The sequence below is a fragment of the Aulonocara stuartgranti genome (assembly GCF_965226115.1).
Source record: "Aulonocara stuartgranti genome assembly, chromosome: 6".
Lineage (NCBI taxonomy): Eukaryota > Metazoa > Chordata > Actinopteri > Cichliformes > Cichlidae > Aulonocara > Aulonocara stuartgranti.
Window position 1 is genome coordinate 3,207,823 of NC_138944.1, and position 26,494 is coordinate 3,234,316.

The window sequence follows — 26,494 nt, forward strand, 5'->3', positions numbered from 1 at the left end:
GTGGACGTCCTGAGCTGCTGGGCAGGGCAGTGGGTGCGGTGTGAGGCGGACATGGGAAACTGGGTTAAATTCCAGGCATTCTCCTACATCTGAAGCCGCACTGTTTCTGGTTTGTCTTTTCTACAACTTATCTTACATCTTGTGTGTGTGAGCGAGTCCTTTGCCAAGCCTACTGGCTATGGAAAAACAATTTAACTGGATTTAATTTGTTGCCCCCCTCCTCCTCCCCACCCACCCACTCCTCCTCCTTCCTCTTCCCTCCTTCCCCACAGTTATTTCTTACGTCTGGGAGGTTGGGGGAATTCAGCTTGTTTAGTAACTCCGTGCCGAGTCTGATGTAGCTTTGGAGGTTAGACAGGCCCGGTTTCATGGCAGCTTAAAGGCCTCGAATCATGTTGGCATCATCACGAGAGAGTAAATAATTCCCAACTGATTTAGAAGAACGTTTTCCAGGACACATCAGAAACCGATGTAGAAGTGTCACTCGTATCCTGGTTGCCTTTAGATCACTCTGGGCTCTTTGCTCTAAAGGGTTAATAAGGCACAATGAAACCAGTTGCCTAGAGCCCTGACCACTTTTTTCCATTCTTGCTGGAAAGTTTCCAGTGCTATTTATATGAAACCTCAGGCCCCACAATCAAGCAACCCACTTGGCCGGGATCAAGTATTATCCATTATCCCGAAATTCAGCTTCACTCAAAGAGTACTGCATTAAAAAACCATCAGAAATGGCAGAGACATGCTGGAATCGGTGGTCCGTATCATCTCTGTGGACACAGAACTATCTGCAGCGAACAAGTAGGCAACATGTACAAGCAGCACCGGAGAAATCAATCCACATGACCTAACGACTGTTGTATAACCAAAGAAAATACAGCACATCTAATCTGCCCCGGATCTGATAGATGTGTAGTAAAAGACCAGATATGTGAAGAGAACCAAACTGGGTTTTTTTTATTCTTTTCAAATCCATGTTCACAGGGGCCGATGTTTAGTTTTGACCATAATATCATCATATTTTAAAGTAAGATTAATACCGGTATTATTTACAGAAGCCTTGAAGGCGTAGTCAAAGTGTTCGGCTCTGTGTGAGTGAGTGGTTTAAGTGAAAACTACAACTTAAGAACTCTATACTACTATTATTGTTCAATTTTCTGTGAGTATAAGCTGTTTAATGTGGTCTTATTAAAACACAATCCCAGGAGAGGGCAGTCAACGACACAACTGAACCCATCAAACATCTGCAGCTTATCAGGAGACACAAACACACAAATACAGTGCATGGTTGCTCTTTTATTCACACTTTAATAAAGGTTTCTAATAAAAGATGGATTTGCCTTTCCTTGTTTCTGTCACATATTCACTGTTACAACACTGTACATGTATGTACTGTATCTGTACATGGTAAACATGGTAAACACGTCCAAAGTTAAAAACTGTGTGGCTCAGAGGATGAAATTTGGGTCAATTTTGCGCTGTCTTCTTTTTATGAGGGGCAGTCAATCAGAAGACAGTTGGGTTGCAGGGGGGAGGAGCCAAACTGAATGTGTGCTGTGTTGTAGCTTTTGGCTCATCGTTAGCTAGCACCCTTGTATCCAGGGGTGAGGTATAAAATATGAATCCCTGTAGAGTTACTATAGATACAAAAAAAAAAACCCACACCTTTAAAACAGGTGATAAATTCTGTGGTAAAGTTGGAGAATTCACACGCGAGTCTGTGGGGACCCACTCACTTTCAGCCGGCCTCATGTGGCCATCAGAGGACCTGCAGCCTTGGTGGCCACTGCCTGTTTTCCACTTAGATCATTAGTTCAGACTGCAGGATACACACCTGCAGTGTGTGTCGGCTCCTGGACAGATGTGCATCTATCTCGTGGGCGTAACTTTTATAGTGGGCGTGTCCGGATGTCCTGATGTCAGCTGCTGAATTCATGGTAACTGTGACATCTTTGATATTGAACACATTTGAAACAAAAAGAATGCGTTAAGGTTCCAGTTTACTCACAAATATCGAGCCTGTGCTCATAAAAAAGGTTAATTTTTATTTTTCGTATGTTTTTCACAGAATCAGGATAAAAGCTGATTTTGGACCGAGTGTCAGTGCCGTCACTGCGCCCCCCTCCTCTTCCTCCTCCTCCTCTCAGCAGACGGACGCATCCATGGAGATCCTGTGCAGCCTTCCTCAGCATTACCACTTCCAAAACCACATTCCAACATGACATAAGAAGACAGACCGGCTTTTCTAAGCAGCAGCTCGAAGCCTTTTGGTTCGTTTCTTTCTTTCCTTTCTTTTTCTTTTTCTCAGCATCCCATTAGCGGTGCCAATCTTAACTTTCTGCCCGCTTCCTCTCTCACTTCTTTACCCGTCTCCGGGAGAGAAGTCAGTTCCCCGGGAATTAAAGGAGGTCGTTGGGTTTTCTTCTTTTCCTTTTCGCTTCTTTTTGGTACTTCTTGGATGCGCATGGATGTGGCAGCAGCGGAAGCGGGGACGTCTCTGCCGGGTATCCGACTCCGGAATCGGGCTAAGCAAGTGATGCCGAATCAGAAGAAGGTGAAAGCGCGGCGGAAACGGCGAAAGGAGCTGGTTTTAATCCAGATCTGCTTGTTCGGCGGTTTGCTCCTGGTCGTTAAAGGGTTTTCCTCCTTAGCGGAAAATTCAGGTGAGAAATCAGCGTTTGCTGAATTCGCCCTCAGCGATACAGCCTTCTCTTTTACTTCCTCCACGTGTTTGCCTTTTATTTCCTCCCCCTTTCTCCATCTAACACAGAATTTAAACACGGCATCGCGGAAACTGTAGAAATGTACAGTGTTGTAAATATTGTGTGTGTTTTTTTTACAAAACAGACACTTTATTGCTGGCTGCATTCCATTTGGTCAACAATCAGGAAACGAGGGGTGAATGAGTAGAGAAGTGAAACCTGCTAATAACTGTAATAATGATACAAGAAACAGAGAAGTAGAAATAACTGTAATGTTCAAATGTCGAATTGCTCCATGTTGTTAATATTCCTCTAACTTAGCAACTGTACCCAAACGTCATCACCCATGCGGTACAGTGCCGTATAATGCGCACTCGTGTGAGCTTCAACTATGGGAAACTATTCATGGCTGAGGAATGCAGAGGATCCTGCGTGTTCAGGTGTTTCAGCTGCAGACAGGGAAATGAGGGCAGCGAGCCCAAGGGTATATAAGCCCGCCTGCACCTCTCCAGGTTACTGCAAATGGTTATCAATCAGCCAGCCATTCCTTATTACAGACTCTGCGGTGGAGATGTTAAAAGAAGAGTCGTATAAAATAAAAGCACAGGAAGAAAGACGCGTTCATATGTAAAAGTCACCTTCCTACATAAAAGTGTGCAGTGTCTCTGCGGCTCAGTTTGGTAACGTGTGGCACCAAATCTTAAACTTGATAACCTCACAATTAAAGAACAGCCTGGAAATAAAATGATTAAAACTGCTTTAACTTCTGCAGCTACAAAGCGCTGAACCACCCCAGTCTCTTCAGTAAAATTCTCATTAGAAGTATCATACTTGAAGTCTTTGGAAACTTGCGCATATATCAAGTTAGCTTTAACTCACAGACACAAAGATCCTTATGAAACACTTCAAAACAGGGAAATCTGAGACGCCTCCTTTTGTTCTGCAAATCATGACAATACTTTTACAGGTGTTTTATGTAATATCAGCTTGCACACAATAAACAGTCTGCATACATAATATGGTTCACTGGATATTACTGATGTGGTTTGATAGGATTTCTTTTTGCTGAAATGATTTGCAGCAGCACAACATCTGCACGCCTCGACTTGATGCCTGCATGTTCCTCCTCTGTTTTTGTCTGTGTGACTCAGCTAAAGTGAGAAGTATTTATCACTTTCTGTGGACAGAAGGTCTTCGTGAATATTCATACGCTCGTGATTTGTGCATCATCGGTCCTTCCTCCCCACTGTGTTACACGCAAAAGCAGCTCTGCGAGAACAAGAGGCGACACGTTTAATGCATCTACCCTGTCCTGCTGTGTTCATGTTAACTCTTAATCAGCGCACTGGAATATCAATTAAAGTTGATTATTTATGATGCGCCTAATGAAGTTCTGCCAATTTAAGCTTGGTGTTGTGGCTCCGCAAGTGGAGCACTCACCGCCTTAATCATTCCCGCGCTTCCCTTCTTATTCCTCTCCTTCTTCTTCTTCTCCCGGTGCAAGATGGTAAAAGATACGGAGGGTGGGAGGAAGATTGCACCGCTGACACGCACACCTCAGAATGGCCATAGTGCTTCTGCTGAGCTCTGTGAAGTATGAAATTAATTCATTGGTGTTGCTGCTTTCTTGAAGAATGTGCAGATGTAGCCACAGTGGGAGCCCCCACATTGTGCACTGTTGCTCCACCCGCCCAGAGGATTTAGTTTTGGAAAATCATGAAATTCCCCTTCAATGTATGAATTGTGGGAGATAAAGGGTAGAGGTGGAGGAGAAGGAGGAAGCACCAAATTGACACATCTGTGGAGCTCTGCTCCAGCTGTTGGCTATCCTAACATTACATAAAGAATCAAACTTTAATGTGGCAAAGAATGCAGAACAGGGCATTAAAAATAAATCAAAATGCTTGACATGCACTTTGCTATCTGCAACATCTCTGCTAAACTAACAGCTTAAAGGAATACAGCCGAGTCCATGTATGTAAACATGGAAATGAGGAAAGTTTTAGGATTTAGATCCAGAGCAGGATGATGATCAACGGTGAGCACGCCATCTTTACAAAATGATGTCAGTGAAAATGAAAGGAGGATGTGTCCATGAGGTCTCAGAGGATTGCTTCTAAACCACTTCTGAGGAAAAAACAAGCAAATTTCACAGCATTTCATGGAGGATAGTGGAGAAAAGTCTTCTTTACCGATAAATTAAACTTAGAGATTAGTGTCAGTGTGATAAAGGTGTATGTAGGGAGACTAACAGGAGATACTGCAGTGGATTAAACCCTCAGTAACCAGTGTTGGGCAAGTTACTTTGAAAAAGTAATTAATTATAGTTACTAGTTACTTCTTCAGAAAAAGTAAATGAGTTAATTACTTGAAAAGTAACTCAGTTACTAATTACTTTTAGAATCTTGTAACTATTGCGTTACTTTAAAAAAATGTTTAACCCTCTGGAGTCCAGGGTATAATTGGCCATTTTTAACTACTTTTGAATTGTACCTCTATATTTCACCCTTAAAAACTATTTCCTTTGCCTTGTTTGGTATCATCCTTTTCAGCACAACCTCACGTGTCTGAATTTACAGTTATGTTTTCATTTTGACATACTGTATTAACACAATTGATCTAAAATCAGACAAAAAACATAAAATCCGAGTAGAAAAAGTTATATTTTTTACTGTAACAACCATAAACATGTTTATTGAATCATATTTTATAACTTTAAATGCAAATATAAATTGTCAATTTTAAAATCATACGCACACAAAGTTATTTGCAGCCATTTACCTTTTACCCTCTTGTTTCTTTTTTCAGGTGTTCTGCATTAAATAAGTAACACAAATTATTTGTGCCACTCCAAAAGAAATAATTTCTGTCCACTATAAAGGAGAACATCACAGCCTGATACCTGCAGGTCTGACAGCAGCAGGTGTATCACTCCTGTTTCTACCTGGAGACAGCAGTCGCCTCATTGTTCTGACAACACAAAACTATCCACAACACTACACGCTAACTACACAAGACAACACATTAACTACACACTCCAAACACGCTAAACATCACAAATCTCTCACATCTCCAAACTTGCTCTCTCTCTTTTTCTGCTCTCTCTCTCTCTCTCTCTCTCTCTCTCTCTCTTTTTCTGCTCTCTCTCTCTCTCTCTCTCTCTTTCTCTTTTTCTGCTCTCTCTCTCTCTCTCTCTCGCTCTCTCTCTCTCTCTCTTTCTCTTTTTCTGCTCTCTCTCTCTCTCTCCATCACTCCTAAAACTTCCCCCTCTTCCTAAACAACCAAATGTCATGTCGCTATATCATTTTTTGATTGGTCGACATGGTGCATTTTTCCACCAACACCAACAGGCTGTTTTTTGTTTTGTTTTTTTATTTTTTGCTCATAAGCAGAGAGGTCTCGCTGCGCTGTCCTTAGACAGTAAACGTGACTAAACTATTGAGGAAAAAACGTCGCGTATATATTATTTATCATGACTTTGGTTTTACGTGGCCTATCAACACAGTTTATAAACTGGTATATATCACCTTGTTGCTTTGTCATCTTGAAGTGGTCATGTGATTGGCTTACCACGACTACTTTATTCATCGTCAGTCAAACAGCAGCACTCATGCGATTGTTTTGCTCCCTGAGCTCCAGGTGTTGTGGGAAAAAGTGATCGTGGGGCAGAAAGTGATTGCGGTAAACTGAAGACGGCTTCAACCATCTGTTTGTTGAAAAGTAGTAACACCACGGCACTGCATTTTCTTGTTAGTAACGAAAAGGGCGTTGTAACGATAGAAATAGTAATTAGTTAGATTACTCGTTACTGAAAAAAGTAACGCAATTAGTAACGCTGTTACTTGTAACGCTGTTATTCCCATCACTCCCAGTAACACATGTGCCTGACCAAGGAGAAGCTGCACTTCAGAGACATGCTCAATCCTTTGATCTGCATCTTTATGGACAAGTAAAAGATTCCTGACAGGAGAGAAGCCTCCCGGAGCAATGTCCGATGATGGGATAACAGTTATAAAATGGAATCCATTCAGCTCAAGTGATGACGCTTTTAAAGGAAAAATGGGAAGAAAAAATAAAAGTTTTGTATATTTTCCAGTGATTTAACATGCCAATCAAATTCTAAAGCCAGTTATCAGTTGTAATGAAAGAAATACTCATAAAATAAGGAACCTTAATGTACATTTACTGGTATAATAATGAATTGTGTCCTGATAGATTCAACTGGATACAGGGATAGAGGGAGTCTTCTTCACACAAAGGTTAGCCTTGGAGTTCCACAGGGTTCAGTGCTGGGACCACTGCTGTTTACATTAAACATGCTTCCCTTGGGTAATGTTATTTGGGGGGAAAAAGCTGCACGTCTTACGAGTCACAGAGGCCTCTAATTCCTATTTTTCCAATTTTCCTCTACTTTTCTATTTCTAAATTCAGACAAACTGAGATTTTTGTATGTGGCTTTTAAAATCGGTGTCTGGATGGCATTACCTTGGCCTCCAGTAACACTGTGAGGAATCTTGGAGTCCAGGATATGTCCATCAACACACGCATTAAACAAATATGTAGGACCGCTTTCTTCCATCTGCTCAACATTGCTAAAATTAGAAACATCCTGTCTCCGAGTGATGCTGAAAATCTAGTTTTGTATGTTTGTTTCTTCCACACTGAGCTTTTATTTTATTTTTTTGTTCCATCCACCTATTGTGCAAATAATTAAAGAATGCATGTAAGTGTTGGACTTGGAACTTCAGTGTGGTTCTTGAATTTAGAACCTAGATGTGTTAGACTTAATGTGATTACAGTTTGGGAAATGTTACACCCAAGACTGCTTATACCTCACTTTCACTCCCAGCACCAGGCTAATGGGTTGGAAATGGAGTGAAAGTGGGTACAGAGAGGATACAGACTGGAGACAGACACGACAACAACACGATCTCCCATTGACTCCTATATCCAAATTTGCATTATCAGTTAACCAGGAAGCGTGTCTGTGGACTGTGGAGACCATGCAGACTCCACACCAAGGTTATAATAGTTAATTAACATGAAACTAGAAAACTAAAGCTAAACGTGAGTGTTACGTTCCCCCCGAAGGGGTCTAGGCATGTGAGAGAGGGGACCAGTAACAAATGAGTCTGGAATCAGAATGAAAAAGGAAAACAAACAGAGTTGTTCTGCATCAATAAAACTTTATTACAAAACGGTACAGGTTACCATTAACTTAAAGGGCCGGCAACGCCGTCTTACCAATAACGCCAAAGAAACAAAGAAAACGCTCGCAGCCAGGAAAGGCAGGAGGACTACCAAACAAACACAATAAAAAAAGGAGGCACTTCCCACACTTCCTACCCTACTCCCCACCACGGGGAGACACTCTCAGGGCCCACAAGCCCGTCTGCTCACTGGTCAGAAAGAGGCTGTCTGTCCAAAATCTAGCACAGAACCGCGTAGAGCCACCGAGGAAAAAGCCACCCTGCTCACAGCTCATCCCCAGTTTAAATAGCCTCAGAGGATGATTGCTGACTGGAGTCAGGTGGCAAACGAGGCTAATCAGCAGCAGCTGTGTCCTGGGGAGAGAGGAGAGTGAGAGAGACAGAGAGGGGTAGGAGTGGCAAGAGGGGTGGAGGCGGGGAGAGTGGGCAAACACCCCACCCACACACTCCCACAGCCTCACAGAACGTAACATTCCCCCCCCCTTACATTGAAGCCCTACCAAAATAACAACAACAACAACCTATTGCGAGCTGCGTGAGAGCGCATCAGCCACTATATTGTCAGTACCTTTCTTGTGTATGATCATCAGATTGTAATCCTGGGCCAGGAGTGCCCAGCGCATCAGTCGCTGGTTGTGATTGTACATCCGGTTCAGAAAAACAAGGGGGTTGTGGTCTGTGAACACGGTCACCGGGGAAGCGCTGGAGCCCACATACACTTCAAAGTGCTGCAGAGCTAGAAGCAGAGCTAAGGCTTCCTTCTCTATGGTAGAGTAGTTCAGTTGATGGGGTTTGAACTTTGCAGAGAAATAACAGACCGGATGGCACACACCTTCCTCATCATCCTGCAGCAGGACTGCCCCGGCTCCGGTGGCACTGGCATCGACCTCTAGCTTAAAGGGGCGAGAGAAGTTTGGAGCTGCCAATACAGGGGTGCTGCACAGAAGAGATTTTGCCGACTCAAAGGCATGCTGGCATTCAACTGACCATTCAAAAGGCACCTTTGGGCTACACAGTTTGGTTAGCGGGGTCACGACCACAGAAAAGTTCTTACAGAAACACCGGTAATATCCGGTCATCCCTAGGAACCGCCTTAGTTCCCGTCTGGTGGCTGGACTCGGGTAGTCCAGGATTGCAGCAACCTTCGCCTCCACTGGGCGGACCTGCCCAAACCCCACCTGCTTACCTAGGTAAGTGACGGTTGCCTTACCAAACTCACACTTAGCGAGATTGAGGGTCAACGAGGCCTCGGCTAGCCGCTGAAACACTGTCCTCAGAAGGGACATATGATCTGCCCATGTGTCTGTGTATAGCACCACGTCATCTAGATACACATTGCACTGGGGCACATCTCCCAACACCAACTGCATCAGTCGTTGAAAAGTAGCTGGGGCATTTTTCATGCCAAAGGCCATTACTGTGTATTGCATGAAGTGGTCAGGGGTGACAAATGCAGAAATCTCTGAAGCTCTGGGAGTGAGAGGCACCTGCCAGTAGCCTTTAAGGAGATCGAGTTTGGTGATGAATTTGGCAGGGCCGATGCTGTCAATGCAGTCTTCCATACGAGGAAGCGGAAAAGAGTCAGAGACCGTTACAGCGTTTACCTTCCGATAATCTGTGCAGAAACGGGGTGTGCCATCAGACTTAGGTGTTAGTAGACATGGGGAGCTCCAGGGGCTACAACTAGGTTGTGCCAAGCCGTTTTCTACTAAGTACTCAACTTCTTCTTTCATGACCTCACGTTTGGCGAAGGGGCAACGATATGCATGCTGCTTGATTGGGACTGCGTCTCCAACGTCAATGTCATGCTCACAAACGTGGGTACGCGAGGGTACGTCACTAAAAAGAGACAGGTAGGAGTGCAGCAAGTCAAGTACCTCTTTACACTGGGACGGAGGAAGGTGAGATAGGTTGGCCTCGGCCTTAGCTAAAAAAACGGAATTTGACAACCGCCCACATTGCTGTCCCTCAGAAAGGGTACCCAGATCATCATCACCCTTAACTTCAACACTTAGCAGGGCAACAGGGACTGAACCGGGGACAGCCGTCCCAGCAGTGTCTGATGATTCTGTCATGCTGGTGTCTCTGGTATGGTATGGTTTCAACATGTTGACATGGCATAGGCGAGTCTTCCTTCTGCGTTCTGGGGTGTTGAGAATATAGTTGGTGTCAGACACTTTTTTCACTATCACATAGGGGCCTGAGAAACGAGCCATGAGGGCAGAACTGGGCACGGGCAACAACACAAGAACTTTGTCCCCAGGCTGGAACTGTCTTTCCACTGCTTTTTGATCACATCGTTTTTTCATGTTTGCCTGGGATACACAGAGAGCCTCTTTTGCTAACAAAGTAGCCCGTTGCCACCTGTCCTTGCATGTTTTTACAAACTCCATCACAGTAGTTTTAGGCACACAACCACTGAGAAAACTCTCCTTCAGCACCTTTAGCGGACCCCGCATGTCATGTCCAAACACCAGGGTAGCTGGGCTGAACCCCAAAGACTCCTGCTTCACATCACGTATAGCGAACAATACAAAAGGGACCCCTTCATCCCAGCTTTTTCCAGTGTCGTGGCAATACTTACTCAACATCGCCTTGAGAGTTTGATGCCACCGCTCCAGTGCACCTTGTGACTCTGGGTGGTAAGCACTAGACACAGAATGAGAAACTCCAAGGGACCGTAGAGTCCGATTAAAATCCCTGGACATGAAATTGGTACCCTGATCTGTCTGCACGGTTTTCGGGAGGCCAAAGGTGGTAAAGAATTTGACTAGTGCTTTGGTAATGCTTGCTGTCGTGATTTTCCGCAGAGGAATCGCCTCTGGGTATCGAGTGGACACACACATTATGGTTAACAAGAACTGATTCCCTGCCCGCGTCTTTGGTAAGGGGCCAACACAGTCTACCAGGATATGCTCAAAAGGTTCACCGACAGCAGGGATAGGACGTAGGGGGGCGGGGGGCACCGCCTGGTTCGGTTTACCCACAAGCTGGCAAGTGTGACAGGTGTTACAAAACTGCACTACATCTGCTTTCATTGCCGGCCAAAAGAAATGCTGCAGTATACGGTCATATGTTTTAGTGACACCCAAATGACCTGACCATGCGTGATCATGTGCTAACTGCAGCACATGCCACCGCAGACTGGTCGGAACCACCAACTGCCGCACTACGCTCCAGTCTTCTCCAGGCCTTGGGGTCCACTTGCGCATCAATAAACCTTCCCAAACGAAAAATGTCTGCCTCTTGCTCCCCTCACCTCCCTTATCCTGAGCTGCTGCGGTAAAACACTGAACTAATGAAGGGTCTTCTTTCTGAGCCGTCACAAGTGCTTCCCGGGTGAGCAGAAAAGGAGCTCCAGACACAGGAGCTGGCTCAACCACACTGTGAGCTAACTCTAAGGCTCCATTATCTCCCTCATCGGTGCAGGGCATCACATCCTTCTCTAGAATAGAGCCGATCACTGAATCTGACAAATCAACCCCCCCACCTTGTTGCTGGGCACGTGAACGAGTCAGAACGCTCACCGGGAACACATCCGGGTGCTGCAGGCTGAGGGCATCTAACACAGGCTCTATAACAGGATTGCTGGTCACCTCAGGGGTAGGGTAAACTTTCCCACCCGCGATATCATTTCCCATTATAAAATCCACCCCATTAATCGGGAGAGAAGGCCGCACACCCACTGAGAAGAAACCACTCACCAGCTCACTCTGTACCCAGATACGATGGAGGGGAGCAGGCACAAAACTCATCCCAACACCTCTTACAATGATGCTAGAGTCACAGTCAGACTTCTCATTAAATTCAAGCACACTAGCTAGTATGAGGGACTGTGAGCCACCAGTATCACGCAGAATGGTCACTTCACGCTTATCCTCGGTCTTACCAGAAAGCGAAACTATCCCCTTAAAAATGAAAGGCTTAAAACACTCATCCGGGGTCTCAGGGGAAGGGGGCCTACTGACAGGAGGCATGGTTTTAATCAGCCCAACCCCTTTTGGTTTACGTGAAGACGAGACTGATTGTTTCCGTCTGTAAGCTTCACAATCTGCGATCAGGTGGCCAGACTTAAAACAGAAAAAACACTTTCGGTCTGCCTTGGGACGAAACACAAGTACCTCACTCTTTGGGTGCTGTGCAACTGGCACCTCGCTAGCCTTCACTGGGGCATCGCGCCGGTCACACCTACCGACACTGGTTTTATGGACGAGCGCGAACTCATCAGCCAGCGTCGCAGCCTGCTGTAGCGAGGAAACCTTCTGTTCATTAATATATACCGCGATGCGCTCAGCAATGCAGTTCTTAAATTCCTCTATGAGCATTAGTTCCCGGATCGAAGCCAGGTCAGTGGCTTTGCAGGCCGCACACCACCGATCGAAAAGAACACCTTTTTCCCTGGCGAAATCAAGATAGGACTGACCCTGACCTCTTCTCAACCCCCGGAAACGCTGCCTATAGGCTTCTGGGACCAGCTCATAGGCCAGCAGGATAGCCCTTTTCAGCTTGTCATAGTCCAAGCTGTCCTCAGCTGACAACGAGGAACAAACTTCTTGAGCCTTACCCGCCAGCTTACATTGGAGCAAAATGGCCCATGAATCCCGTGGCCAGTGCAAGGCTGTGGCTATTCGTTCAAACGACTCGAAGTAGCTGTCGACCTCAGTGTCACGGAACATCGGAACCAGACGACTGTTTTTCCCTACGTCAAACGGGGTGTCTGCCTGACGAATGGAGGCAGTCGGAGGAAGGGAAACCTGCCGGAGTTCCAGCTGTCGCAACCTCACAGCTGTCTCTGCCTCCACCTCCACCTTCCTCAATTCGACCTCTCTGGCTCTAGCAAGCTCTGCGTCTAAACGCCTAAGCTCCAGCTCTTTCTTTAGCTGGAACTCCCTCTCACGGTCCTCCTTCTCTAACTGGAGACGAGCCAGGCGTACACGGAGCTTAGCATCCTGCTTCGAACCTTCACTTGACTCAATGGAGAGGGGTTCGAAGCGAGGCAATGTCATGGGTTTGTCCTCAGGCAGCCCCTGACCAACAGGTGTCGACACCAATGGACCTACAGCTTGAACTGACGCCTGCGGAACAGGCTGAGACGCTGCACCATGCTCAAGTGGACTGGCAGATACTGGCAAGGCCACTATCCCTTTCTCCACCAAGCCAGCCACAAGAGCAGCTTTCAGCTCAGCCTTACGCAGAGCTGTGGAAACAGAAATGCTATAACCTGATGCCACCTCATGCAAGTCCCTCTTCCTACAGGCGTCCAGTTGGACAAGCGAGGGGTTTTTATTAAACACGGCAATATCAAAGGTAGCCATCAACTCTAAAAACAAAAAACTACCTGAGGCTAACAATAACAACAAAGAAGCACCACCTCCAATACACAAATGAGAAAACAGGCGGGAAAAGTGTGGCCAGAAGTTAACCAATAAATAAAAGTACCGCCGACCCTCTCCCCAGACCTGCCTACTAAAATCTTAGCCTAGTTAGCTTCTGGAGTGTACCAGGCTCGAGGCAACTTTAAAGGCTAAGCATCAAGTGCACAAAGCACCGACAAGCCTACCCCCGACAGGGAACTAATCCCCACCCGGGATTACTCCGAAAATAATAAAGGAAAAATAAAAAATGAGTGCCTGAAGGAGGAGCTTACGCTCAGCTAGACACTCCCCTTTGCTAACTGGAGAGAGAGCGCAGCAGATACCATACAACTAAACAAGCCACCGGCAAACAACTCACTAAAACTCAATTGTTATTCCTTCCATTCATATCCCGGACGAGCCCCCACATTGTTACGTTCCCCCCGAAGGGGTCTAGGCATGTGAGAGAGGGGACCAGTAACAAATGAGTCTGGAATCAGAATGAAAAAGGAAAACAAACAGAGTTGTTCTGCATCAATAAAACTTTATTACAAAACGGTACAGGTTACCATTAACTTAAAGGGCCGGCAACGCCGTCTTACCAATAACGCCAAAGAAACAAAGAAAACGCTCGCAGCCAGGAAAGGCAGGAGGACTACCAAACAAACACAATAAAAAAAGGAGGCACTTCCCACACTTCCTACCCTACTCCCCACCACGGGGAGACACTCTCAGGGCCCACAAGCCCGTCTGCTCACTGGTCAGAAAGAGGCTGTCTGTCCAAAATCTAGCACAGAACCGCGTAGAGCCACCGAGGAAAAAGCCACCCTGCTCACAGCTCATCCCCAGTTTAAATAGCCTCAGAGGATGATTGCTGACTGGAGTCAGGTGGCAAACGAGGCTAATCAGCAGCAGCTGTGTCCTGGGGAGAGAGGAGAGTGAGAGAGACAGAGAGGGGTAGGAGTGGCAAGAGGGGTGGAGGCGGGGAGAGTGGGCAAACACCCCACCCACACACTCCCACAGCCTCACAGAACGTAACAGTGAGAGAATCTTTTTAATTACCTGAAATAAAAGTTAAATGAAATGTAAGAAAACAGTAAAAGTAACAAAAAAATATTTTACACTAAGCTAAAATTTGTCAACATGGCCTGCATGAAGATGCTTTGGTGCACTTGTTTCAAAACTATAAGAGCTCACTTTGCAAAATCAACACTTTATGCCGTTTTTTTCCTCCAGCCATGTCCAGTATATGTTCAAGCCTGTCTTATGTTTTTGCATGCAGCTGCCTGCCCCTGTATGTCATTTTTGCATTGTAGCACCTTCTAATATGTGTCAAATGGACATCTTGGAGTCTGACTAGCACGAGGAGCAACCTTACACAGTATATTATACAATGAACTTCAAGGTTTTTTAGAAGCAGCTAAATTTCCTTAGTGACAAAAGTTCAGTAATTTGTATCTGGATGTTGCACTGAACCCTCCCATCACTCTCTTTTGTCTCCATTCAGGTTTTGATGTCTCCAGCCACAGCAGCGAGGACCAGGAGAGGTGGATCGGAAGGAGGCTGCTGCAGGACACGGACAACAACAGCAGCGAGGAGACAGATTTACAAAAAGGAACAAAGAACTGCACTCCTCCAGGTAAGACAAGATGAAAGAAAGAGGACACCCAAGTGCGCTCCCCCCTCCCTCTCTCCCCACTTTCTTCTTCCCCAGAACAAAGAGAGGGAGACCAAACCATCCTCACCACTCCCTGTCCCTTCTGCCCACCCCCACATTTTGACTTCCTAATGTGGGGTAACCCAAATTGTGAGGTCAGATGATTTCCCACGAGCGCACGCAGCAGCAGGCGGTGACATTCTGGCTGCCTCAGCGGTTTTCACACTCAGCCTTCGTCACATTTTTTTAGGATCCTGCAGATTTCATTCTCACTCCCTGCACCTAGCTTCCCCTCTCTGTCTCACACCGACTCTCTGTCATTCTTTCCCTTCTTTTTCCCCTCACATTTTTTTTTCCTGGCAGATTTTAAAAGGCAGAAAAAAAAACCCCTGTTTCCACGGCAACCTTTTTGTCCCGTCATCGTCGAACATGTGAGGATGCTTCGTTTGTGAAGTTTCAAGTCACTTTTGCAAGGCTAGAAATCAGCCACTTGTAATTAGTTTTTCGGCATCACATTAAACTGATTGGAGAAACTAAAGTAGCTGAAAAACTGCAGTTCCTCTAATGGCCACTTGAGGCCGACTCTAACAGTGGGTCAGTCCCCATAGACCCCACATGTTAAAATCCTCCTTTACAGCAGCTTTGAGTTGCCACTTTGTGACAGCTGTATCTCACCTATTTAAGACCACAATGAACCCGTGCGTAGATGTTGTTGACACAGACAGCTGGGGGCCATCTTCTACACTTCAACTCTGCTTTTTGGAGTTACTGAAGAGGGTTTGTGATGTTGGTGCCTTTTAGATATTTATTAACATGACAAGTAAAATGGCTTTTTGTGCAGTGCAGACTGTCCAAGAAGTCTGTGATCCTGTTTTGATGAGTGAAATTCTACTATTTTAATTGTCCATTAGCAGGTATCTGTGTGATTCACATATACGCTCTATGGACAAGTCGACAGCTTTCATGCAAACTATGTGTGACCATGACAACCTGCTAGTGACTAAGGACTAATCACAAGGAGGGTGTTGGTATGACACTGTATACCTCCTTGCAACCAATTTCATGTTAGAGCCTGGCAGCAACCTCCAGCAACTGGTCAGGTGATACACATGTTTCTCTAGTAGCCGGTGGTTTCCAGGGGGTCCCTGACCAGTCTCTAGGACTGTGTAACGGGACCTTAACACTTAATAATAATTTATCCTTTTTTACCATAGAGGGGATAAATATTTCTATATCTAAGCTAAAGAATTAAAGCTAAAAGTTTGAGGCATGGAAACATTGACGAAAGGTGAATGGTGACACAGATGGCAGTAGCTGCTAGCTGTCTGCTAGGTTTTACCTCAGCTACTTGGAGTCACCGAACCAGATCTGTGGACTGTGTTTGTGCTGTTGGTGCCTTTTGAATCATTTTGCAGGAATGTGGCTTCCTGTCGGGTTAGTTATATCAGAAATATGTTCTCTAACGAGGCTAGCAATTAGACTGTTTTTATCCAACAAACTGTCTAATGAAGCGTGCAACACTGCAGCATCCAGCATGCTAAAAATGGGAATTTGACTACAGCCATCTTTCATATACAGTCTGTGGGTGTAATGCATCCTTAGGCAACCTTGTAGTCTCACCATCAGCTTCTCTGTTGCTATTTTTAAAAGTAAATGGACTGAAATGAGACGTTCGGTGCTGCTATAAGTGATGTGGAGAAAGGTGACATTTGTCTCTTACCTTGAGCGGAGACGATTGTCCTCCCTTCAGAGGGTGAGGCGGTCCTTGGTGAGCTCGTTAAGCAAAGTGGCCATCATCAATCTCCTTTCTCACCCTCTCAAGGTCGTCACTGTCATCTATAAAGAGAGCCGAGGTCAAGGTTCAACTTATTCCCTTCTCCTGCTGATTATACTGTAGCTGTTCTCCTCTCTCTGCTAAATTTAAAGCTCACGCTCCGGTGGCTTCAGCCCCCAGATTCCTCCTGAGGACAGCAAGGTTTTTGCTAAATAACCTCTATTTTATGAAAGTCTTGCGCCATTCTAGTCATTTCTGCTTGAATCTGGATTAAGGCACATTTGGCGTACTCGTATGAGAACTTGTTGAGTCATCCTACATCTGACCTCTGAGTGGAAATTGTTGGCGTGTTTTTGAAAAGTGCAGGATGTGTAGAAGAAGTAGAGAAAGCAGTACATGTTTGTATTTTATGATGTATTTTATGTAGATCAGTGACATAGTAAGTAGGGATATGAAGGAGACTTATTTAGTACGCTGTCATGGATGAAGCTGTAGTTTGTGTCCAATCGCAGACCTGCTATTATTGTTCACTGTAGTGAATCATAAGGAATCTCCAAAGAGGACACACCATGTTATTAGCAGTGGGGCGTCGTGCTGTACCTGTGATGTATGTGAAAATAGTCCGCTGAAGGATAAGACGTCTGGCGAATGGCCTCAAGAGTTCACGAGGCTAGCAGTTCATGGTTGCATTAGCATGAAAAACCAGAATCTTCGCCAACTATCGGTGGTCAATTCACACTCTAGGAAATGAAAGCAGCACGTTTTGATGAATAGAAGAATGCAGACTGATGTTAGCCACTTCTGGCACTTATAAATCTGTTACATTAGAAAATTGTTCTGCAGCCCAGATGTGGCTGCTACAACACACCTGACATCTGGCCCATGTTGGGTGGACCTGTGGATGAGGTAAGCCAGCCAGACACATGACTCAAAGTAGTCTGTAAAGGCCCATAGATAAGTATAACTAACTATATCTGCAGGCAGTGCTTGGGCCAAAAAGCCCATAGCTATCTTAGTACTAAGGAGGAGGTGATCACAACCACTCAAGATAATGTTTGTGATTCCAAGTGCCTATCAGAAGCAGCTCATATACAGTAAATTACTGCTCACCTAGCATTCTGGTGGTGGTGGGGGGTAAACAGTCCCAGGAAACAGGATTTCAGTGCAGATGTGAGGTCTCTAATCAGTTCTTATACCAAGCACTTTCTTAAAATGCTTGGTACATCCTTCTCATTCCGTTGTTATACTCCACACCTGAGCCAGTCGTAATAGTGACAGAGCCCGGTCCAGGATCTGAACACAGCTTGATCTTAGTAAGGGGATGCGCCACATGAGTTAGGGTTAGTTAGTTAGCTTGAACATGTTGCCATAACTCCACCACCATGTCTCCCTTGACTGATCTCGACAGCCCTACCAAGGAGTTGAAGCAGCACTCCAGATGTTAGCAGGCCTTCCAAACTGGGAAATCTGTCTCATGTTGCTCACCCATTCTTTCTGCTGTTTGTCTTCTGATCCAGGAAGACCGTTTACCTTTCTGCTTTTCCTTCAGAACAAATATAGCACCATTAACGAAGAGACCCTAGCATTGCACTGTGCAGTATTTTGATTTGTACAGTGCTGCACACACCTCTTTTTCTTCACATTTCCTTGGAAAATATTAAATGAGTGCTGCACGCTGTGAACTCTCTTGGGCAGCTCTTGTAATTTCTGTTAGTAGTCTTCAGGAATAGTTCTCCGGGTTTCTTGAAATCTCTTCTTTGAATTCTTTATCTTCTGTCAGGATGATTCAACACAATAATGTTAATGTCCGGGCTCTGGGGAAGTTTTTTTCTGTTAGTGTGTTTGGGATCAATCAGCCAGCTTTCACCACATGTTGGTTCAGAATCTGACTTTTCTGTGTTCACAATTCCTTTAATTTTGAAAAGATCTCCAACATCACTGGCTGACATTCAGCCTCAAACGTGACAGAGCCTCCACCGTGTTTACAGACGCCTGTAGACGGTCACTGTTGTACCTCTCTCCTGACCAAATCTCACTCCGCTGATTTTAAGTCTAGTTCTTATGTCATTTGGGATACCTCCGGCTTTTCTCCGTTTCCTTTCCTGAAAAATGACTTCTTGAAAGCCACCCTGTCATTGATGATTGATTTCTGATGAGTCTCTATTGAACAGTAGATGGATCAGTAGCTAGATTTGCTGCTATTTCTCCAGAAGATGGCTTTCAGATATTGTTGATCTGTAGTAGGTAGTTTTTAAACTTGATGCGTCTTCTTTTGTAGGCCACTTGTCCAATTAGACATTTTTTGTGATGTTTATGTGTGGACACAAAACTGATTCAATCCTCTGAAATCCTCTGAAAATGGTCAGGTACAAGGAGTTGAGTGAAAATGAGTGAAAAAGTAGACAATGTCTAAAGTAAAGATCTTCAGAAAGCTGAAAAACTATTGTTCAAGACCAGTTTAAGAAATAAAGAAAGTCTGGCTCCTTGGAATTAAAATATAAAGTTGTGAACGGGGGTGCAAAATACAGTATGTTAGCTCCTCTTTGCAACCTGTTGTTGTTTAACAGAGATTAGTGTGCTGCACCAACATTATCCCAAATTACAACTTAGACATCCATCTCACAAATGGTCAGGAAAATCTGGTTCCTGATAGGTTGGGCTCCACTAAAAACAGCCTGCTGTGGAAAATGGTTTACAGTTTCCAAGAAGTGAATTTAGACCCGTGTCAATGTGATGGAAATGCACTCAGTTCCTTGTCTCTGGGTAAAGTTCCTGTGGTGGAAACTGGGCTCTTCATAACTTGCATAGTCTCACATCAAAAGCAAAAATTTCAGCATTTCTGAGGATGAAAAGCAGCTGGTGTTTCCATCCATGTCATTGTGCAACTTTTAATTTACTATCGGGACTGGTTTTATTAACTTCCACTCAAACGGCTAATCGAGTGATCAGCTGGTTTCGTGTGGGATCGTGTAGCAGCTTGCACATGCATTTGTGCACAGCAGAGTGTGTGTGTGAGTTATTTCCACAGCTTGCCACAGTGTACAGCACAAGGCTGGCTGATGAGGAAGTATCCCAACATGAGCTCTGTGTTCTGGGAGGATGCAGCGCGGCAGAGGCACTGACTGATTGTTGCCTGAAATTAGAGACCTGCTGATCAAGTGCTCGAAAGATGATGGAGAGAGAGCGAGAGAGGCCCTCATTTGCTAATTTCCCCTTCCAGCCACACATGAAACAAGCTATCATACTCGTCATTACTTCTCTCTTCGTGATTTTAATTACGAGGACCCCGCTGCTTCTTTTTATTTCAGGCACTTGTTTATGCCTTCTTTCCATCACCACGCCATTTTTTAGTCAAGGGGAAAAAGAAAGGGAAGCACAGCCAGTGGCTGGTAGTAACGTTTGAGAATAATGTGTCACCTTTGGTAATTATTTCTTTGCCCATTTGATCTTTTTGGCCATGCTCTGAAAATATCAAGGAGAGTTTGCCTAGAAAATGTCTGTAGAGAGGTGGCTGTGTGTTTGCTGTGTAGGTGAGAACGAGCAGTCTTATTCAGAACGAGCCCTCTCTGTGCGGCTCCTGACCTTCCTTTTATCATGAAAAACAAGAGTGTTTCATTTTGGTGACTTTGCTGCCCAGATCCAGCCCTTCCATGCATGAATAATGACAGCCAGTCATTGCTGAGTCACTATTTGATTCAAACTAGTCTCAAACTTGCTTCTTGTTTTGGAGGAAGTATTTAATGGCCATGGACTGCATATAAAAGATGAGTTATTGCTTCCTGGTTTGAAAAGTACCTGAATACTTTCTCATGGCCAGCAGGGATCTATGGGAAACCAGGTTTACTGCTCACTCCAATCTGAGGGCCTCAGGAAACAATTTCCTGATGAGTTTCTGCTAGTCTCCCGTCTTACTGATTAAGATTTTTCGACCTCGTTCTCTTCACATTTGGTTTCCAAACATCACAACAACAAAAAAAGCTTAGCTCAATGCTGTAAGCAGGACCTTACTAACCAATGGCTTATATGGGGTTGTGAAGGTGGCAGTAGGGCTGGGTATCGTCACTGATTTCTAGAATCGATTCAATTCCGATTCACAAGGTCCCGAATCGATTCGATCCACGATTCGATTTAATTCGATTTGATTCGATTCGATTCTGGGAAATTTTGACAGTCAGAAATATTATAATTCAGATCAGTACATTTACATATTTTTGTATCTATTAAAAGGAAGCTGACACACGCAAGACTTTATCAAAGGTGTGAGCATCACAGCAGATGCCTTTGTGTCAAAGTAGCTGAAGATAAAACACAGAAAAACATGAAGGCGATTTTCCTGTTCTGGGATTTTATAAAAATATTCTGCAGTACATCAAAAACGAAAGAAAACCATTAATCAACATATGAACATCACCTCTGAAGTTACAGCGGTTTTATTAGAGACACGGCTAAGCGTTTTGCATTTTGCTTAATTTTAAAAAGTTTAAATTTGTTCAATATTGAACGGCAGAAATTAGGTTTACTTTTCGGAAGTAAGTAAAAGGGAAAAAAAACGTCGGCCGACAGCGCTGTAAACAACGGTAGACTTGTGTAACAAGCAAGCGAATAATGCAGAAAAGAGAGAGAGAGAGAGAGAGAGAGAGAGAGAGAGAGAGAGAGAGAGAGAGAGCTGTGCATGAAGTGTGATTTTTATCCTGAAAAGTCAGAGGGAATTCATGACGATGTTTATGTGAAGCGTGGTTTGGATCTTCTTTTGCTGCTGGTTCGGTCAATATTGTTTGGAGAGAGATAAAACTAACAGCCATATGATCAGCGCAAAAAGGGCGTAAACACACAGCGCGGACCCGCGGATCAGAATCAGCGAGCTGTCGGCTTTCAGCCCCGACCGTCAGCTGAGAAAAGCGACATCTAACTGATCCTGATCCGTCGGCGCTGTGTGTTTACGTCTTTGTGCAGAAGCCGTGCACCTGCTCTCATTTACTGTCTTAGCTGTTTGGTGGTTGTTGAAATTTTGTGATCTTTCACCTGAGATTCTGGCATTTCGGGCAAAATAAATTAATATTAAAAAATCGATTCAGGATTTTAATGAATCGATTTTACGTTATCCAAGCCAGAATCGATTTTAATCGATAAATCGATTATAAAAACCCACCCCTAGGTGGCAGTCAAAGCTGATGTCCAAACATCCCTCAGCCACTTTTTCCAGCTCTTCTAGGGCAACACAAAGACATTCCCAAACCAGCCGAGAAACATAATCTCTCCAGTGTGTCCTGGCATAGCGCTGAGAGGAGGCCCTGCCCGAAACACCTCATCTAAGAGGCGTTCATCCAGAAGACGTTTTGTTCAGATATCCAAACACCTCAATTGCCTCCTTTTGATGTTGATGAATATGGGTTCTACTCAGAGTCCTCCCAAATAACCAAAGCGTATTTCTTCTGCTTGTATCTCCACTCTATTTCTTTGGTAACAGCTCAAGAGCTTAGTTAAGGTTAGGAATGTGGACTGACCAGATTGACACCTTTTTCAAAACCTCAACATCTCAAGGATACTTGCGGGTGAGTGGGAGTTCAACTAGTCAACTAGTGTTTTGGGGTTACTGGAAATACTTTCTCACTTCACTTTTTTAACAGCTCATCCATCCGGATTTAAGTATTAAGTTTGGGGTGTGGCTCCTCTGATTAAATATGGCTCGACATAGGCAGCTGTAGCCTCTACCATGGATAAGACCAGGCAGGATTGAAGGAGGTCTCCACTTAGAGACCATCGAGTACAAAGTGGCTGCATTTTACTTTGATGCCCCTACACCTATAGAGGAAAAGAAGAAAAGTCCACCTTAGAAGAAGTAAATGGGCAACGATTATCCGCAGTAAATCTGAAAAGATGTACGTTTTAAGCTCACGGCCACGAACCCGCACGCTCACATGCACTTCATCATGCAAAAACATCCCCACAGCTTTTCCTTCAGTTTGCAGCACATTGGCAAACAGATTGCTTAATGTAACCCCCCTGAGCATCTCTGTGTACAGTAGCATTGGCTGTGTGATTAGACAGAGCATCTGGGTACCCCGTACACGTGACTGCTCTCTCCAGGGGTCTTTCCCCGGTGGCTGTTATTAAAGTTCCTCTCCACTCAGCTCAGCTCAGCTTCAACGCAATGCTCCATTTTAGGAAAGGAGGTTGCTATGACTTAATCAGGGCTTCCCTGTGAGAAATGTGCTGTGTGTGTGTAGATGAACTGTTAAGAATAGTATTGATTAATGCGAGGGTGCTGGCCCTGGATTCAGCAGCGAGGAGGAGAGGGTGTGCTGTTTTGCTTAGCGTGTATGTTCACAGATGTGCACATACATACACAGGGGGCTGGAGGATGCCCTCACTTCACGTGGGCATCCTGCAGCTTCCTCCCCACGTGCCAGAGGTAACTGAGTAAGCATCACCACAACACAGCTGATGAATTAATCAAGGCAGAATCCAGTGATTTCTCCTTTAATGTCTAACAAAAGCCCTCCAATCAAAAGCAAAACTGACCCAAAGAGGAGTGATTTCCTCAGAGAAATCCATTGTTAAAATTACATTAATAACTGTGAGTGGGTTGCATATTAACAGTTGCAGATGGAGGCAAAGTTCTTTCATAACTGCCTAATGTGCAGATTGGGAAAGTCATCTTGTCTTGTTATTGCAGGAGCTCCGTGCTCGGGGGAATAAGACCAATCCATCACAGCAATTAGCTGAGCAGAAACTACCCTCCACATCAGCTCCTCCTGGTTCTCCCTCACTCTGCGTCTCCTGCACCTACAAAACTCATCCAACGTTACATTTCATGCTGTTTTCCTCTCACTTTGATTGTGTTCATCTGCTCGCCACGTGTGGAGGAAATCTTACTCCTGCTGAATTATAGAGCTCAGGTTGTTTGCCAGCAGCGAAAGCGACTTGACACACCTTTAAAGATTCATCCTGCTGGTTGTGACTGCGACTGAGCAATGTTGAGGCTGTTTCCTGAGCCACGAACATCCCTCTTTACTGTCGTGCTCCCAAAGCTCCCACGTAAAGTTTTGCTCTGAACAGCACACTGGGTGTACAAATAAACTTCTTACCGAGCTGTTGGTTCTTTGATATGCTTCAGTTGTTAAAGTTTGGGTATTTTGGATAAAAGCTAACAGAAAATAAGAAAAAGTCCTGGACTTGAATCCTGATGTTGTAGTTAAAGTGTTGCTGTTTTACATCCATAGGACGGCAGGAGATTTTTAAGGGTTTTTGGTGCTCTGGGGTAGATCCTGAAGTCACTGCGCATATTACAGATCTCATCTGGCCTATAAAAACCTTGGGATCCATCAAATATACCTGGAAATAGCAGCTGGAGGAAAGGATGTCAGGAATACCATGTTTAGCTGCTGTCGCTGTGGGACTATTGGGATGGATGGATGGAATTCCCTAATAAAGAAAGTACTTCTCCCTCATTTTAAATTGGTGTGACACTAACAAAGACTCGTGGTTTGCAGTAAATTTAAAAACTGACTTCTGTGGAGACAGTTTTGAAGCCAGGCGGCGTGTATGTGCCACACAGCAGCACCTAAAAGATTAAAAGAACAGAGAGTGTTTGATAAGGTGTTTGATTTGCTTTATGGGGATGAATATTTCAATCTGTCAGATTGCCTTTTCTGAGGATGAGCTCTTCACACAGAGATGCCAAGCGACCAGGAGGCTTTGATGATGACTGACAGATCCACGGCTCCCGAATGGTAGAGCTGGCAGTTTCAGCTCTACCAAGGGAAGCATTTGTAAACAGCTAAACTGAATTATTGTCCTACTGAAAGAAAGAGAAGTGATTACACGTAAACATAAATAACAGATGGATGTACAGCTGATTATAAAGTCCTGTCTGTTCATAGCTTTGAAACATCAGCCAGTGAAAACTGTATCTGGTTCCTTACATGTAAAATGCTGGAGATTAACTGCTGATTGAAAGGACGTGTGTGTGTGTGTGTGTCATATCTCCATGTGGCCCAAAAATTGGAAGTTTATTATACTTATGGGGACCAAAATCCTGGTCCCCATAAGTTTGAAGACATTTTTGAGACTCAAAATGTGGCTTTAGTGACGGGGTTACACGTGGTTATGGTTAGGCTTAGAGTAGGGGTTAGGGTTAGGCATTCATTTTTGATGGTTAGGTTTAGGGAAAAAACAGGACATCAGAATATATCGTCAGAAATAAATACATCATTAAAATCATAAGTGTCGACATCATCAGATAAAAGGCTGATGTGCTGCCTCGGACCTTCGTATGGTTACTTGAAAAAGCCTGAACAAGAGTTTAAACAAAGTAAAGTTGTAAAACAGTTCTACCTAAGTCATAGTACAAATGTACTTTTACTATACTATGTACTATATAGTATTATCTACTATACTGTGATCCAAAACCCCCAAATCGCATATACTTAATATACAACTATACATGCATCTAAAGCATAAATAATTCTGATGCACAATCATATAAATATACTGTTTGTTCAATTGGTTAAAATGAATTTATATAAATGACTGTTGCAGCTCAAGATGATCGTAATCAAGGAGATGCTGCTAACTATAAATAATAATACAGTGTGTTATATTTTTGGATTGATATTTTTAAAATCTACAAAGTAACAAGGAAAGTAGTAAAAAGCAGAATAACATAGAGCAGTAAATGTAGTGAGTTTAAAAGGTCCTATCGCTGCTCTTTCAGGCTTTTGTGACCAAGCCTGAAGTCATTGTGGCCCAAGATGAAATATTTTTAACTTGCACAGATGCAGATTGACATCATGTGGCACCAATTCAGTGAAAAAAAGTCTTTGCATAGACTTTGAATGTAAATGTGTTGCACAGAAACTTCACGTCACATTTGTGGTGAATGCACACCAAAGACCCTGCCTTTATTTAGTCTTTCTGGGACTGAAACACAATGAATGAATGATATTTAATGTAAAGGCAGGACTGTAAGGAGCTTGGAAAGAGAACCGACTCTACTTCTTTGAGTTTCTTAAAGACTTTTCATCAGAGAAGCTTCTTCAGTTCTAAAACCAAATGCTGGAGAGTCCCAGGTGTTTAAACCTTAGTGGGAGTTGTCCCTTCACACCAACGACTGCATCTCATCACGTCAGCCAAGGTGTGAAAACCTCAGCAGAGGTTTTGGGTGAAACCTTGCCTCAACCTATAAGGTGATGTATTGTGTCGTAAGCTCCGCCCTCTGTTCAAGGATGGTTGTTCACAGCGGACATAGATGACCTCTTTCAGTCCTCTTTCAAGCCATCTGTATTATCCATCCAAAATGTGAACATTGGCATCCTGGAAAGAGTGACCTTTATCCTTCAGATGCAGATGCAAAGGTCGCTCTCTTGAGAATGCCAATGTTCAGATTTTAGACGGAGAAGACAGACGGTTTGAAAGAGGACAGAAAGAGGGTGATTTTCAAACTGAGCATCAGAATGGGAAAGAAAGGTGATTTAACTGGATTGCTGTGGTTGTTGGTGCCAGACAAGCTGGTCAGTATTTCATAAACTGCTGATCTGGGGTTTTCTTGCAGAACCATCTCTATGATTTTCAGATAATCGTCCAAAGAAGAGAAAGTATCCTTTTTTTTTTTCTTTTTTTTTTGAAGAGAAGAGAAGAGAAAGTGTCCAGTAGAATGGCCAAACCGATTCAAGCTGACATGAAAAGCAAAAGTAACACAATTCACACAGCGTCAGCAGAACTGCACAGCACAAGACTGGAAAAAGGTTGCCTAAATAACAGTAAAGAGAATAAAGGAGCTATTGAAGCACGTTTCTAAA

General features: G+C 44.2%; 1 protein-coding gene across 1 annotated transcript in view; it reads left to right on the top strand.

Moving 5' to 3' along the window:
* Positions 1–1,429: 1,429 nt before the first annotated feature.
* Positions 1,430–26,494, top strand: part of LOC309709366 (sodium/potassium/calcium exchanger 3-like) — a 66,807-nt gene continuing 41,742 nt past the window's right edge. Inside the window, exons 1-3 of the mRNA XM_082537948.1 lie at positions 1,430–1,934; positions 2,066–2,660; positions 14,771–14,902. Of these exons, the coding sequence (XP_082394074.1) occupies positions 2,456–2,660; positions 14,771–14,902 (337 nt within the window). The 5' untranslated portion in view covers positions 1,430–1,934; positions 2,066–2,455. The remainder of the gene's footprint in view (positions 1,935–2,065; positions 2,661–14,770; positions 14,903–26,494) is intronic.